The sequence below is a fragment of the Liolophura sinensis genome, chromosome 11, assembly GCF_032854445.1.
Source record: "Liolophura sinensis isolate JHLJ2023 chromosome 11, CUHK_Ljap_v2, whole genome shotgun sequence".
NCBI classification, from domain to species: domain Eukaryota; kingdom Metazoa; phylum Mollusca; class Polyplacophora; order Chitonida; family Chitonidae; genus Liolophura; species Liolophura sinensis.
The window spans coordinates 21,023,030-21,037,559 of record NC_088305.1 but is presented as its reverse complement, the minus strand read 5'-3'; the positions used below and the strand labels follow the sequence as shown (position 1 = coordinate 21,037,559).

The following is a 14,530-nucleotide window of genomic DNA, read 5'->3' as shown; positions in this document are numbered from 1 at the left end:
GGGGCCAGATGTTGTTTTGAGGCCCCTGCTAGGCAAATAAAATTTAAAGTAAAAAGTTTATAAGGTTTAAAATCTATCAATGTCCTCACTTTGTGAAAGAGGACATGCAGATTTCACAACATTTTAAGGCATTATGTGTGAACACTTTGTAAATGATGATTGTCAAGAAAACTGCATGGTTGTGTACATTGGCCCGAATACATCTTGTAACCACATCTGTTCTTTGTTTACACGTCACAAACAAACCATAATTGGTAATTTAATATTTGAGTTTATTTTGGTGTATATCTGATCTCCCAATTTTGGCATTTGTCTGATAAAGTTTTTCTGCTGATGAGGAGGAAAAACAAGGGGGACATGAGGCACTCGCATTAAATCCCATGTCGTAGAAAGTCAAACCGCGTTAAATTAAGGAAGGGGCGTATATTGCATTTTTCTTGTGGCTGGGCAATTCCATGCCGCTAGTGAAGTATCATGCTTAAGACACTAGACATGACACCCCACCCATTCACATTATACTGACACTGGGCCAACCAGTCGTGTTTCCTTGTTCTAACCTCTCCGAGCTGAGTATGAAGCGAGGCAGCAGCAAGTACCATTTTTCAAGTCTTTGGTATGACCCTACCTTGGTGTACTCAGGGTCTCCCAACTTCAGGCGTAGGGTGTTATGACTTGGTATAATAGTGGTGTAGGGTGTTATGACTCGGTATAACAGTGGTGTAGGGTGTTATGACTTGGTTATAACAACGGTGTAGGGTTTGGGAACTTGTCCGAATCTTGTGACACTCTCCAGATCCAAGGTGGACATAAGGGTGATGTTGAACTTTTGTACAAACCTAACCAGAAACATGAACAAAAATGAGCGTGACAGGACAGCACCAACGCAAGGCCTGGTACCACGAGAATATGGCAGGTAATCAGGCATGTGCCAGGTGGGTCGAATGCAACCCCGGTCGTCCAGAAATCTGGCTGGCCTGAAATTCTCTGGGTCTTGCCACGCGTCTGAGTTATTGTGGATCGCCCAGATATTTATGATGATCGGGGTGCCTACAATATATGTCGACAAAGGACTTCATTATAGGAGTTTGAGTTCTCGTACTTTTGTACACTGTACCTACAAAATTGATAGCCATTTTATAATACATTGTAAAAAAAATTCTATACTAGTCTCTCTATCAGCATTCAAATAAACATTTTAAAAAATTTTTTTAAGGGTGAAGTATTGTGTTTGAATTACAGTGAGCATTCACACAGAAAAACTACATGTGACTGTCCCATTGAGTTGTGATCCAGTTGTTGTTGTTATGTACCTACTGTGACCTAGTGGCTACTGTGACCTAGGACTGTAGAGATACAATAGAGATGTTCTACCTTGTGGTATGGTGTAACCTCCCAGGGTAAAATCCTTGTCACTGACATGAGGAGGGCATAACCCCACCACACTGCTGAGCCTGAGACATTCTTGTAGCCAGGCCACTAAAACACAGGAAGCGTTTATATAACTACATAAGGCCATCCTTAAAAAATTCTTTGTTGGAAGTATTAAGCGACTATATCAGAAAAAAATAGGCTGGTGGGTTGGGTATTCTTTTTTTTCTTTTCACTTTCTGGCAATAACTGAAAAAGATAGTGATTGTAAAGAAATTATCATTGTGAGAAAATAATAAAAAAGGAAACTTGTATCAAACGCTCGGTGAAATACCCCATTTGAACAAGGCCCCTTTGGAGGAGAGCATCATTTATTTTATGACCTGATTTGATTTGCTGAGGTCAAACCCATGTTCCACACAAGTGATATCTTTTATTTATACATGTATTGTACATTACATATTTATCTTTAAGGACTGTTATGATTTTGACTCCATGTTATATTACTTTTTCAACTGTTAAAGGGAAATAACTCTTGTCTGTAGGGGATAGCTCTTTCTCACCTGTGTAAGGAAGATAACTCTTGTCTGTCAGGGATGGCTTTCTCTTCCCTAGAACCTCAGAGATCTCATTTCTGAGTGTATCAGCAGATGCAGGGAATGCTGCAAGCAGTAACAGGATCCACTCTAAGGCAGAAGAGGTGGTATCCACACCTGACAAAGGCAGACAAAATTATTTTAGGCTTGGAGTTCCTTGGTGACCACTTCGGGTCCCGTAGCGATTAGAACATTTACCTCATCATTGGGAGACCTAGGATCAGGCCTGGGTTCGGTCATACCAAAGTCTAAAATGATACTTGTTGTGGCTTTGTTATGCGCTCAGCACAGAAAGGGACTGATTGGGGTCCATATAATATGACTAGGTGGGTTGTCATGTCTGGTGTCCTCAGCAGGATACTTTAGTGGCGACAGCACTTTGATGGCATTGACTCATCCGGCCACAATTAGACACAGTATATATACACATGTTTAGTTACTGCTTGTTGTCATTTGATTGAAAAATTAATTACAGCGTAACAACCCAAGTATACATTTATGTGCATAGTAAAGTTATTATCTCTCCCCTCAAACTTTTTTTTTGTTGGGGGGGGGGGTGCAGGGGTGAGACTAACTTGGATATACATTCACTTGTGGGAGTTTGGACTTACCTGCTAACAACAGACCCCAGATTGTCTGTGTGACATGGTTGTAGGAGAACATGTCAGAGGAGTCCCTCCCGGTGAAGATCTGTCCTACTTCAGACAGCTGGAACGCGACATTCATCTGCTGGACAAATATGTCCATAGTGCTTCTGACCGCTGACTTTCTTCCCTGCTGCATGGTTTCACCTTGGATTTTCTTACTTTTTTCATATTCGTGCAGTAGCATTTCGTCACGTGACTGAAAAGAAAAATTGCGACTGTGATGACTTTGTAGGGGTTGGGTGGCATGCTGCCTCTGGGTAAGGCATGAGCTGGCTGCGAATGTCAAGTTCTTCACCAATGAAGTTGCATGGTTGAATCCAGCTGTCACTGTTTCGGCATCAGCCTCGACGCAATGTCAGGGACACATACACCTATCTACCAAAGCGTACGTGGGAAGGTCTTTCAGCAACCTGCAGATGGTTGTGGGTTTCGGCCGGGCTCTGCCCGGTTTCGTCCCACCATAATACTGGCCGCCGTCATATAAGTGAAATATTCTTAAGTACGACGTAAAACACCAGTCAAATAAATAAATCTACCAAAGGTAGGTGGTTTTACCAGAATGCCAGAATGTAGACATACATGTATATCTGTATGTATATAGACGTGTACAGTGTACATGTACACAGCATAAAATGTACATGAAACATGCGTCAAGCAGGTGGAAAAATGAAAGTTCATTTCACTATGGTCTACTAATGGTGTTTGATTATATTTGATCACTGGGAAGATAAAGTTTTATTATTCATGACTTGTTGTCTTTCTTACATATGCTCGCTTGGCGTTCAGCATGAAGGGGATAGTGCAACGACTGGTTGACCCGTCTCAGTATAATGGCTCGGGCGGGGCGGCTTACTTGCCTTCGGTAAGTCGTCTAAGTGAAGCAGCACTAAATAAAAGAGCGGTGGAAATCCGTCCTGCAACAAGGAGGCACATAACACGTACATGCACCCTAAGGATTCCTTCGTCGTCATATGACTGAAAAATTGTTGAGTACGACGTTAAACCCCAAGCACTAACTCACTCACTCACTAAATAAAAGAGAGGTGGAAATCCATCCTGCAACAAGGAGGCACATTACACGTACATGCACCCTAAGGATTCCTTCGTCGTCATATGACTGAAAAATTGTTGAGTACGACGTTAAACCTCAAGCACTCACTCACTCACTCACCTTGAGAATTGAGTTGCTGTACAGAGAAACAGACCCATTGAACCGTAAATGAGTAGTTGAAATAAAAAAGTTTTAAAGTTTATGATGCTTGTGCTTCACTGGAATCCCTCATTTTTTATGACCTTTAAGTCCTGAATTTCCTCAGCTACGCGTAGCATACATCACTTCTTCACTTGTATAGTCGATTCACGTGTATATCTTTCGAATACCTACTTTAAGACTTTCCATCAAGGGCCTGCTCCATTTGTTGGGGAACTTAAGCAAACTGGGCATGGCATGGAGTAGACTGGTTGGCGAGAGCGTTTCCATGATGACGTCATGGTGCCTCATGAACTTTCTTGTCGGCAAACTTGTGTTTGATTTGCTGTACCCATCAAACAACACTGCCCACAGAAAGTTGAAGCTGGCCTGACGTATGTCTGTCTTAGGGTTGAACGACTTTCCACACATGTCACTGAATCTACAAGCAGAATTTTGGGCTGAAAATAATTTTTAACAAGGAAGCCGTCACTGGGTAATGATCAAACAACAATATGAAGATAAAAGTGATCATTATCAAGCATTGTTTTATCTGTTAACCTAATTATTATTTCCAAATTAGTGCATGATCCCGTTGAACCAAGATGTAGGTGGAGAAAGTTTAAGGCGTGCAAATTAAGGAAGCAAAAATTTGCATTCATGTACTTCAGTAACCTTGTGTTCCACATTTTTATGGCAAAATATGGTGCCGAATGTTGCGTTAGAATGAGCCTGTTTTTGTGGCAAAATATGGTGCTGACATATTGAGTCAAAATGAGCCTTTCATTTTAATGGCAAAATATGGTGCCAAAATATTGAGTCACAGTGAACCCTTCACTGTTATGGCAGATGTTTATTTATTTGATTGGTGTTTTACGCCGTACTCAAGAATATTTCACTGATACGACTGCGGCCAGCATCATGGTGGGAGGAAACCGGGCAGAGCCCGGGGGAAACCCACGACCATCTGCAGGTTTTGCCAGACCTTGCCACGTATTATGGCAAATAAAGTGCCGAAATATTGTATCAAGCCGAGCCTTTCCTTTTTTCGGAGTCACACTATTCGTGTACTTCAGTGTATTATATATATATATATATATATATATATATATATATATATATATAAAATGCTGTCCAGATTGTATCATTTGCAATTTGTCAGGTTGAGGTGTGTCAAAAACACTGAGACTGGGTATAGAGAAAACATGTCACCATGTTGCAAAGCGCGCTTGGTAAAAAACTGAAATACACAATTACACATACTGTATTTTTTTAACCATTTCAGGTGTGTGCAAGGTATTTATTCAAGTATATTTTGAGGGCATTATTCTTTGTAGACTTATAAAACTTTCTTGGGGCCTCCATGGCTCAGTCAGTTAGCACTCTAGCGCAGCGTAATGACCCAGGATCCTCTCGCCAATGCGGTCACTGTGAGTTCAAGTCCAGTTCATGCTGGTTTCCTCTCCGGCCGTAAGTGGGAAGATCCTCTAGCAACCTGTAGATGGTCGTGGGTTTTCCATGGGGTCTGCCCGGTTTCCACCCGCCATATTGCTGGCCGCCATCATATAAGTGAAATATTCTTGAGTGCAGCGTAAAACACCAGTCAAATAAATAAATAAATAAATGAAACTTTCTCTGAAACTCAACCAATGTAAAGGGAGCATGAATCACATTGAAAGTTGCTTTTCACATATGTGAAAAGGTGGAGGAATTAGGGTACATGGTTTTCATTTAGAATTAGAGGGTGTCAAAGCTCAAAAGTCGGCAGCTGAAATGAAATTGTTAATGTCACAATTACTAATGGGTTAATTTGTATGCAAAGTAGACGGCTATATTACGACAGCAGTAAACCGCTCTGTACAGCCTGCTCTCCTGATTCCTCGACCTTTTCGCGTATGAAAAAACAATTTTCAGTTCAATTTATGCACATTTTTTAAAATTTGATCTTGGCAATAAAGCTACATTGGCTGGATTGGCCATTGTCAGGGCTTTACAAAAAGTATAACTTTTTAAGTCAACACAGAAAAATGTCTTGAATAAACACCTTGTAAACATGTGAAAAGGTTGAAGAATTACAGTGTAATGCACTTGCCACGTTTGAACACCCAGCATATACAATGTAAATATAGTTTTGTATTAAAATAGAACTGGAATCAGAACATGCTTGCCTGGCCCAGAGTGGCTGTAGGCATTGTCCAATGGTCTGGTCCGATGACAAATGTTGTGAGAATGCTGTATGACTGAGTCTGGTGTGGGCTCGCCATAGTTTCCCGTGGGAGGTGACCATGAGACCGTACCCCCCACAGCTTAAGTAATTAAGAACAGGTAAGACTGGACGATTACTGGCTGCTTTGTCCATCAGGACCCTGTTAGCTGCAGACAGAGAGTTCACAAACACCACACGCCCCTGTGTCCCAAGGCGTACAGAAAAAATCTCTCCGTATCGATGTGAAAGATTCACAAGACTCTTGGGCAAATGGGAGGGGTCTATTGCCCAAGCTCCACCAACCAGGGGTAGGGACATCGGCCCTGGGGGCACCTTCTGCCAGTAAATCTGATACACGTCTGTAATGGTGTTCCAGAGAAAGAGGATCCCCAAGGCTGCTAATATCAGTATGAACAGCATCCTGTAGGATCCAAAAAATATATATAGTATAAAAAAAAAAATACTCTGGAAGCTACTATAAATTAATAAATAATTTTTCACAAGAACGTGGTATCTTTTAAATCTAGACACATGCAAGTGGCCCAAGTTTTACTTCTACACATACATGTAGGAGTTACCCTAAAATATATCTAAATTCTTTATACTTAAGCTTGAAAACTTTTTCCTTATTTTTGTTTAAAAGTGGTCATTTGAAATGTTCTAGATTTAGATTACATCAGTTTTCCTTTGAAAATTATTAAGGGTAAAGATCTCTAAAATTAAAATAGGCATCACTAACCACTTGACCACTTAAAACTATGCATAAATACACCTTCATATACTTTTTTAGATTTTTGTGAATAGGGTCAAAGGCATTAAAACATTTGAATTTTAAGGTGGGCGTTATGAACCATACCATCAGAGTTTAGGAAATCTGACGTCATAGGAAGTTTTTCCATCTTTAATCACAAAACTGAATGTTGGAATAACTGTTTTTACCTATGAGTAAAGGATTACTGAAATAATATTCCGCAAAATTCCTTCCTTCTGGTGAACATCAGGAAAAAGAAGTGATGTGATGTCAGAGTTCCTAGGTATTGTCAATATGGCTCATAAAGCCCTCCCCCCCCCATAGTATTCAAATATTTGAATATTTTGTAGCTTTTCTTTGACTTTTTGAACATTTTGAAAAGTAAAAGCAAACAAGTAAAATAATCACATAATTAAAGTGTTACTTTGAGCTAAACAATTAAATTGTAGGAAACGTCATTAAATAGGGAAAGTAAATGAAAAGATTCTCTGGTCTTACCTGTTTTGTTCAGTGAGAAATACTGGAGTTACTCTCTTGCTGCTCTTATAATACATTAGCATAGTCACCTTACTCTGGTTCTTGGACACACTCTTTTCACCTACATATGTACCCCCCAAGCTATATTGACAGGTGAAGGTTATTCCTTTATAAGTCAAGGAGAAGGTCATCTGGCCTTGTTAATGGAAGGTGGTGGTGGTGGTGGATTCGAATGAATGAATGAGTGAATGGTTTCAAAATTGCCCCCCCCCCCCCCCACCAAAATATCACCGTAATAAGAAATAAAATACACGGGTATATGTGTGTACACATGTTAAAAGTGGAGATTTTCATGCATGTGTATTGTCACTATGTATTACATTTAGAACTGTTCTAGTTGCAGGACACCTTTACTTGTTTATAAATATGTACTCACTGGTTTAGGCTTACACAGTTCAATGCTGGTGACCTCTTTGCACTTGCTCATGTCTAAGCTTACTAACTGTACTTGTTCTACATGTAAAATGGGGCATTACATCACGATTACCTCAGGCATGTACATGTGACAGGGCATTCATTCATCATCAGGATTGCTTGTCTAAAAAAATGTTCACACTTTTTTGTGTGTACATGCACGTAAATGTGTTTTTGGGTAAGTGTATTCAGCAGTCAAAATGTTTGAGATTTCAATCATTTCAGATTTACCGCCTTATTCGAGTCGTGCAGTAACTGTATATCTATATAAAGTTTGAAATATATTAAACGTCATTTTTGCCAAACTCTCATTTGTTAATATTATTTATATTTGCTGGATAAAAAGCCATCTTGGTGAATGACCCAGGGTCAATTAGAGACAGTTCATTTTATTTTGAGCCCAGCTTCTTGCAGAGTTTACTTGTGCATTTGAAGGGTTAAGAATGCTCTTGCACTTTGCAGTTTCTCTGGTTTTTGGAAACTCAATGCATGTACTGGTGTCCCTGCCCCGATCAGTTTCCTCCTCTCACTGCCCCCTACCCCCCACCATCACCACCTCACGCACACATGTGGATTAAATTTTGGTTGGGTCAGCTTCAAGCATGTCAGGTATTGTACGTCAGCTATGTCAGGTGTTGTTATCTCTTTGATGATTAGGCCATCCGTACAAAATTCTCTCTATCCAAAAAAGGTACATGTAGGATGATACACGTACATGTACAATGGTACACATACATGTAGGATGATACACATACATGTAGGATGGTACATGTACCTGTAGTATGGTACATGTACCTGTAGTATGGTACACGTACCTGTAGTATGGTACACGTACCTGTAGTATGGTACACATACCTGTAGTATGGTACACATACCTGTAGTATGGTACACATACCTGTAGTATGGTACACGTACATGTACCTGTAGGATGGTACACATACATGTAGTATGGTACATGTACCTGTAGTATGGTACACGTACCTGTAGTATGGTACACGTACATGTACCTGTAGGATGGTACACATGTGCAGGATGGTGCACGCACGTGTAGGATGGTACACGTACCTGTTCATGGTACGTGTTCATGGTACATGTACAGGTAGGATATACCTGTAGATACAGTAGAGATTTTTATAGAAATCAACATAGGAACTACATGTATCAAAATTCCAGCAACAATTCTGAGGTACATGTAATAGATTCCCTTTTTAAATGGTTGATGAATTTTTTGCCTAAAGAATTTGTTTGTAGTGATGCCGATGTTGCATTTTCTTTTTCGATTGTTTATGTGTGTTTGTGTATTTACCTGTCAGAGCCCCAGGCCAGGGTATTCAGGAGGCCCTCAGCAGATGGGAGGTCCGGCCGGAGTTATGCCCCCTAGGATGGCAATGGCGCCCATGCAGTGTCACCCGTATGGCGGTAGGTACACATAGTATTGAGGGGCTCCTACAGAACAGATTTACATGTACATGTAGCTTTCCCGTATTTCATCTGAAGTTTAGCATTTATCAGGTGACACAGTTTGATTAGTCTTGATTGATTCATTAACCTTACACTACCACATAAAATTTCTTATCTGCGAAACTAAAGTGTTGCCATCAAAAGTGTCATTTCAGTGTGCTTCTGACATGTCTTAAAAGTGCATTTTATACACTCCAAACTTTAGGTGAAATACGGTATACTTGACTGTTGGTTGCAGGTTCAGCAGTGCCTAATATTAGCTGTAGTAGTGTTAACATAGCTGTTGTGGTAGTAAATGACAAGTATCCACATGTAATCCAGATTAAAATAAATTTGTTTCACTCGTGCTTTTCAAGTACAAGCAGTTGCTATAGCATGATGAGAAAACAAAAGTTGATAAGCAGTCGCCTAAGGAAGCTCAGTTTGCTGTTGGATGTGTACGTGTTTATGGGAGGTATGGGGTATTACATGAACCTGTGTAAGTGGGTGAATAACCCTGGGTGTGAAGTCGTAATCAGAACAGGTTGGACACATGAATGAGCTGAAATAGCTGATAACCAGTTCCTTGTGAGTTTTCAGTGTCTAGACTTGACTGATGTCTAAGAATACTTTCTCAGACTTGCGGGTGTTACGAAGTCATTGAAAACAGAAACATGAAGTATATGTCAAATGAAAGACCCTTAAACACTGTCAGCCAAAAAATTAGATGTTTTATCGTTGTAGAGGGCTATTTTTTTTTTTATTAAAAACTTTGGTATTAAAATTCATCTGAAAATTGGGATTTTACAGTGGACTTTTCTGATCATATACGCATTAGAGACGTCTCATGAGGTTTTTGCTACTTACATGTAACACACAGATTGTTAGATTTCATCATTCCAAATGTATACGTATAGATCTATGAATGCATTTGCTGAATGTACATTGAAGCAAATTACGTGTCCTTCAAGCAAAAAATATGGATGTCAAATAACTTATAACCTCTGGGTCACTACAGACCACTGTGGAATGTGATACATGTATTTAAAACCATTTTACTTCGTTGGAAAAATTACACAAAAATAAATCAAACTATGTCCATGGACAGCATGTAATGGTCTTTCATCTGGTGTAGACTTCATTCTTACCTGAAGTGTTTTCTTTGCCTTTAAGTGAGGTAATGTTTTCTTTTTGATAGATCTTCAGAGCTCCTCTTTCCTTAGTTTGTTGAATATTACCCAGATATTGCTAATCCTGTACATGTAGGTTTGTAATCCCACATAAGTTTGAGGTGGATACTTGTAAAAGTGTCCGTCTGTCTGTCTGTCTGTCTGTCTACCCATCGGTCGGTCCGTCTGTCTCCTCTTGTGGTCTATCCATAACTGTATCTCAAGAGTCTCTTCTTTCATCAGCCTCTCCCTCTTCCACACCTCCAACTACAACGACGAATAGCTCTGCCACGACTTCAACAAAGTCCACCAGTAAGTAGGCACCTTCCCGTTGGCATGGCGATGCAGCATCCCACATTGTGTAGCCACAGTAGATATTGTAACCTTGCTATAGGACGCATTCCCATCAGGCAATATCATTAATAGGTAGCCCCTGTGCTTGTGTGGTATTTATAATGCTAAATGATCCTAAAATTCTAAAAAGTTATGAAGCAACATGTATTATAAATTCTACAGACTTAGTTACCAAATTTGAATGGTAACATATGCACATACATGCCTGGTATTTTGTTAAAGGTAAATATTTTAACCATTCTAAAATAATAGCAAAAATTCTATTGGATTTATGCTGATAAATTTTCTTGCTAAACATCTCTGGTGTAATCTCTCTTACTAGAAATTGTTAATTTTTACATACATGTACATCTAGGAAAAAGATAACTGTGCTGTAACTTAAGAACAGTGTCATTGTTCCGTAGTCATGGAACTTTGTCAGTTTGCTGTGGCTACAGAACTTTGTCATTGTTCCGTAGTCATGGAACTTTGTCAGTTTGCTGTGGCTACAAAACTTTGGCATTGTTTCGTATTCATGGAACTTTGTCAGTTTGCTGTGGCTACAAAACTCTGGCATTGTTCCGTATTCATGGAACTTTGTCAGTTTGCTGTGGCTACAAAACTTTGGCATTGTTCTGTAGTCATGGAACTGTTGATTTGCTCTGGCTACATGTATACGGAGCTATGGTCACTGAGTCAGTGTTATACCATTACAGAATTTTGTGGTCACAGAACTTCGTGGTCAGTGTTCTGTAATCAAATAACTGTCATGAAGCACACACAAAATCGGTAGTCTGGCGGAGAACCCTAGCTGATAGCGACAAGAGGTACACACCAACAAATTTTAAAGTCCTCTTTTGTATTAATAATATTAAAACTAGAAACACAAAGTATATTCTTAAAAGCAGATTTTATTGGACTAAAATTTCCCGTGTAAATTTAGATGCTGAGACTTATGAGGCGATTTGCTAACCTGATGGGATCAGCGTGGCATTATAGCTAAGGCTACACTGTAGTTTTACTTTCCAGACATGTGTCACGCCTTTAGATGTAGCCGTAGTGGCCTGCTATTTGGACATCTGCTACATTGGAACTCTGCCTGCTGAAATACATGTACGTGTACAGCGTAGTTCATGGCTGATAGACAGTGAGTGCCTGTCATTCTGCGCAGTGCGGAGTCCCTGAAGTAAGACAACACAGTGACGTCTCTTGGTGCAGTGTTTGTATCTGCTCGTGCAAGTTCATAAATAGTGGTTGGTACAAGGTATAAAGGAAAGCACTGAATTTAAAACAGTGACTTGATCATTTTGTTTTTTTGCCACTCAGCATTAAAGTGATCGACAGCACCTGACTAATGTATACATGTATGTCCACTGAAAGACTACCATTCAAAGTATCTTAAACTGGCATTAAATATTTTTTAAATTTTTTTTCAACCCAGTAAAAGTTTAACGAAGCTTCATCTGGGCACAGCTTCAGCGCATCTCTATTATCGACATGAATGTGACATCACGTTTACTCTTGTTATTTTCTGTACTGCTGGTCAATGCAGTAGTAGATAAAAGATGAGGACTTCGGCGATGAAGGTCCAAGTGATAAATAACTTCTTTGAAAATTGGCCATTTTGGAAGGATATTTCTCCAACTGTTTGAACATACTGTTGATACAGTAAACCTGCTATATTATTTACAGTTTAAGTAGCCTGTAGATGCAGAGCCGGGGTATTCGTGGTTCAGTTCGTGGCCCCCCAGAGGGGAATTACAATAAAATTGTTGTACAACCAGATTAATGCTCAGTTGTGAAACTAATGGAAACAAATCTAAGCACCACTGAGGCTGATTAGGATGGTACATGAGGCTGATTAGGATGGTACATGAGGCTGATTAGGATGGTACATGAGGCTGAGGCATTCAACTGGCACTGAATCTTATACTTCGTTTTAGTGATATAGAAAACACCAGAGAAAACACATCGGCTTGAACACAGCGTTTCAAAATAATTTTACTGTATTTTATAAAAGAAACCAGAAGAAAATCATCCTTTGTATGCAACAAAGATAAAGGAGCAAAGTTTAAGTTCTTCAATTCTTATAAACTTTGAGCAAAAAAATTATGTCATAAGATTTAATTAATTTGAAGCATTGTCCTATAAGATGCTGTCTTCTTGTTCCCATCAACCTTCAGCATCCCTGATGAATTTTTTCACTAACTCTGATGTTTGTTATTCAGAAACTGCTGACTAAATGGTAAAACGAAGGACAAAAAATGTATTTGTATAATCTGAACAGCGGGTCTGAGTAGGCCTATGGTCTGCTGTAGAGATGAGTGCGGGTTGGTCCGAGATGGTACGCAACTGTCTGATATAATTTGTGATACCCTCGTTGAATATTACACGGCTAAATTGTAAGTCAGCTAATTTTACGTCTGTGGCGGTCCGTAAATGATACAGCCTTGTCCCACAACACCGAGTAAAATGGCTTTACGGCTATACATAACTACATCATTATAAACGCTCTTAAAATGATGTCTTATATGCAGTAGTTCTGTGTTGTCATATGTCACTTCGTGGAGTGAATGGGTATAGGCTACGTCACAGCTTAGGCTGATAACGTGTTTGACTGGATCAAATTCTCAAGATGTCTGCCTCGATTTACGCCAACGATTTGTCAAGTATTGTCATTTTGCTCTACATGTTATTTGATGAAATCTCATTAAAATAATATGATGTAATATGACACTTTTTAGAAAGCTTGAGAATCCAGCTTTCGACTGGAATATGTTTTAGTCAGGTGCTGTCTTGTCCTTTAATGTGCATGGCTTGAAATTAATACTGGTCCGCTGTTCTAAGGCTTGCGTAATTTTGGTTCAACTTCAAGACAACTTTATAAACCAAGCACTGGTGACTGAGAGGTCTGTGATTTACCAGTATCAACATTTAACCTGATCAGTTTTATCAGTTGTTGTACCTACATTGATAAACATGATAATGAAAAATGATCTAAAAATATGTGTGTACTTTTTGATCAAAATAACTGCTACAATAGTTTGATCATACTTCCTTTTTTTAAATGAAGAACCAGCTGATAAATAGACCAGCAGATCTCAAAGGGCACAGGTCCCATTGATTGGTGACATTTTGTCATTGAGCTTGAACTCAACATTGAGCCATCTTGAAGTTGATTATGACCTCTGTTAAGTGCAAAAATCTAAAAATGTCTCCTGGGCTCCTGTGCCCAGAATAGTTGACAAGACTCAAACAAGGGACGTCAGTGTGCTGTTGAGATGATATATACATGTAGGTATCTGGGAAATCATTAATCGATGCAACTATTTTACATATATGTATTTATATTGTTTACATGTGTTTATAGAAAAGCAGAGGTATGCATGTACTTAACTGTTTTGCCATGCCTGTATGCATCTCTGTTATATAAGCAATTTTTTATTTATTTATTGCAGACTGACTGTATTTCTCAGCAACACTTTCATGCACTTGTGGCGCATTTTTCTTTTTTTTTTTTTTTTTTTCTTTTTAGGTTTGCTGAAATTTGTCTGTTCCTTTCTGATATTTATTATTAATTTCTGTCCTATTTTTTGACTATTTAATCTGTATGTAATAGAATGTCAATATTAATTGCCTGTTCAGTTTTGCAGTGTAACTATGATACATTGATCCTTGTATTGTTTGCATTCATGTTTTAGTGTGGCTTGAAACGATGACGCACTCTGTACATTGTAGTATAAAGCATGTCATTATTTTATAACATTTGGAAGTAATACCATGCTCGGACTTTGTTACATTCATCGATTTTATTATACGGGATGTAATATAGATGTGATCATTTGTTACGCAGTAATGACATGAGAGGCTAATTCTGTTA

The 14,530-nt window shown here is 39.1% G+C and overlaps 2 protein-coding genes across 2 annotated transcripts in view; one reads left to right on the top strand and one right to left on the bottom strand.

Moving 5' to 3' along the window:
* LOC135478176 (SWI/SNF-related matrix-associated actin-dependent regulator of chromatin subfamily D member 1-like) overlaps nt 1-14,530 on the top strand; it is a 41,890-nt gene that overhangs the window by 4,134 nt on the left and 23,226 nt on the right. The window contains exon 2 of the mRNA XM_064758447.1: nt 9,022-9,127. Within this exon, the coding sequence (XP_064614517.1) occupies nt 9,022-9,127 (106 nt within the window). The remainder of the gene's footprint in view (nt 1-9,021; nt 9,128-14,530) is intronic.
* On the bottom strand, nt 561-4,300 carry LOC135478065 (steroid 17-alpha-hydroxylase/17,20 lyase-like). The gene is made up of 5 exons (XM_064758331.1): nt 3,996-4,300; nt 2,576-2,807; nt 1,932-2,081; nt 1,372-1,476; nt 561-1,047 (listed from the first exon to the last, which is right to left on the bottom strand). Exons 1-5 carry the CDS (start codon nt 4,230-4,232, stop codon nt 728-730), a joined length of 1,044 nt encoding a protein of 347 aa, XP_064614401.1. The 5' UTR covers nt 4,233-4,300; the 3' UTR covers nt 561-727.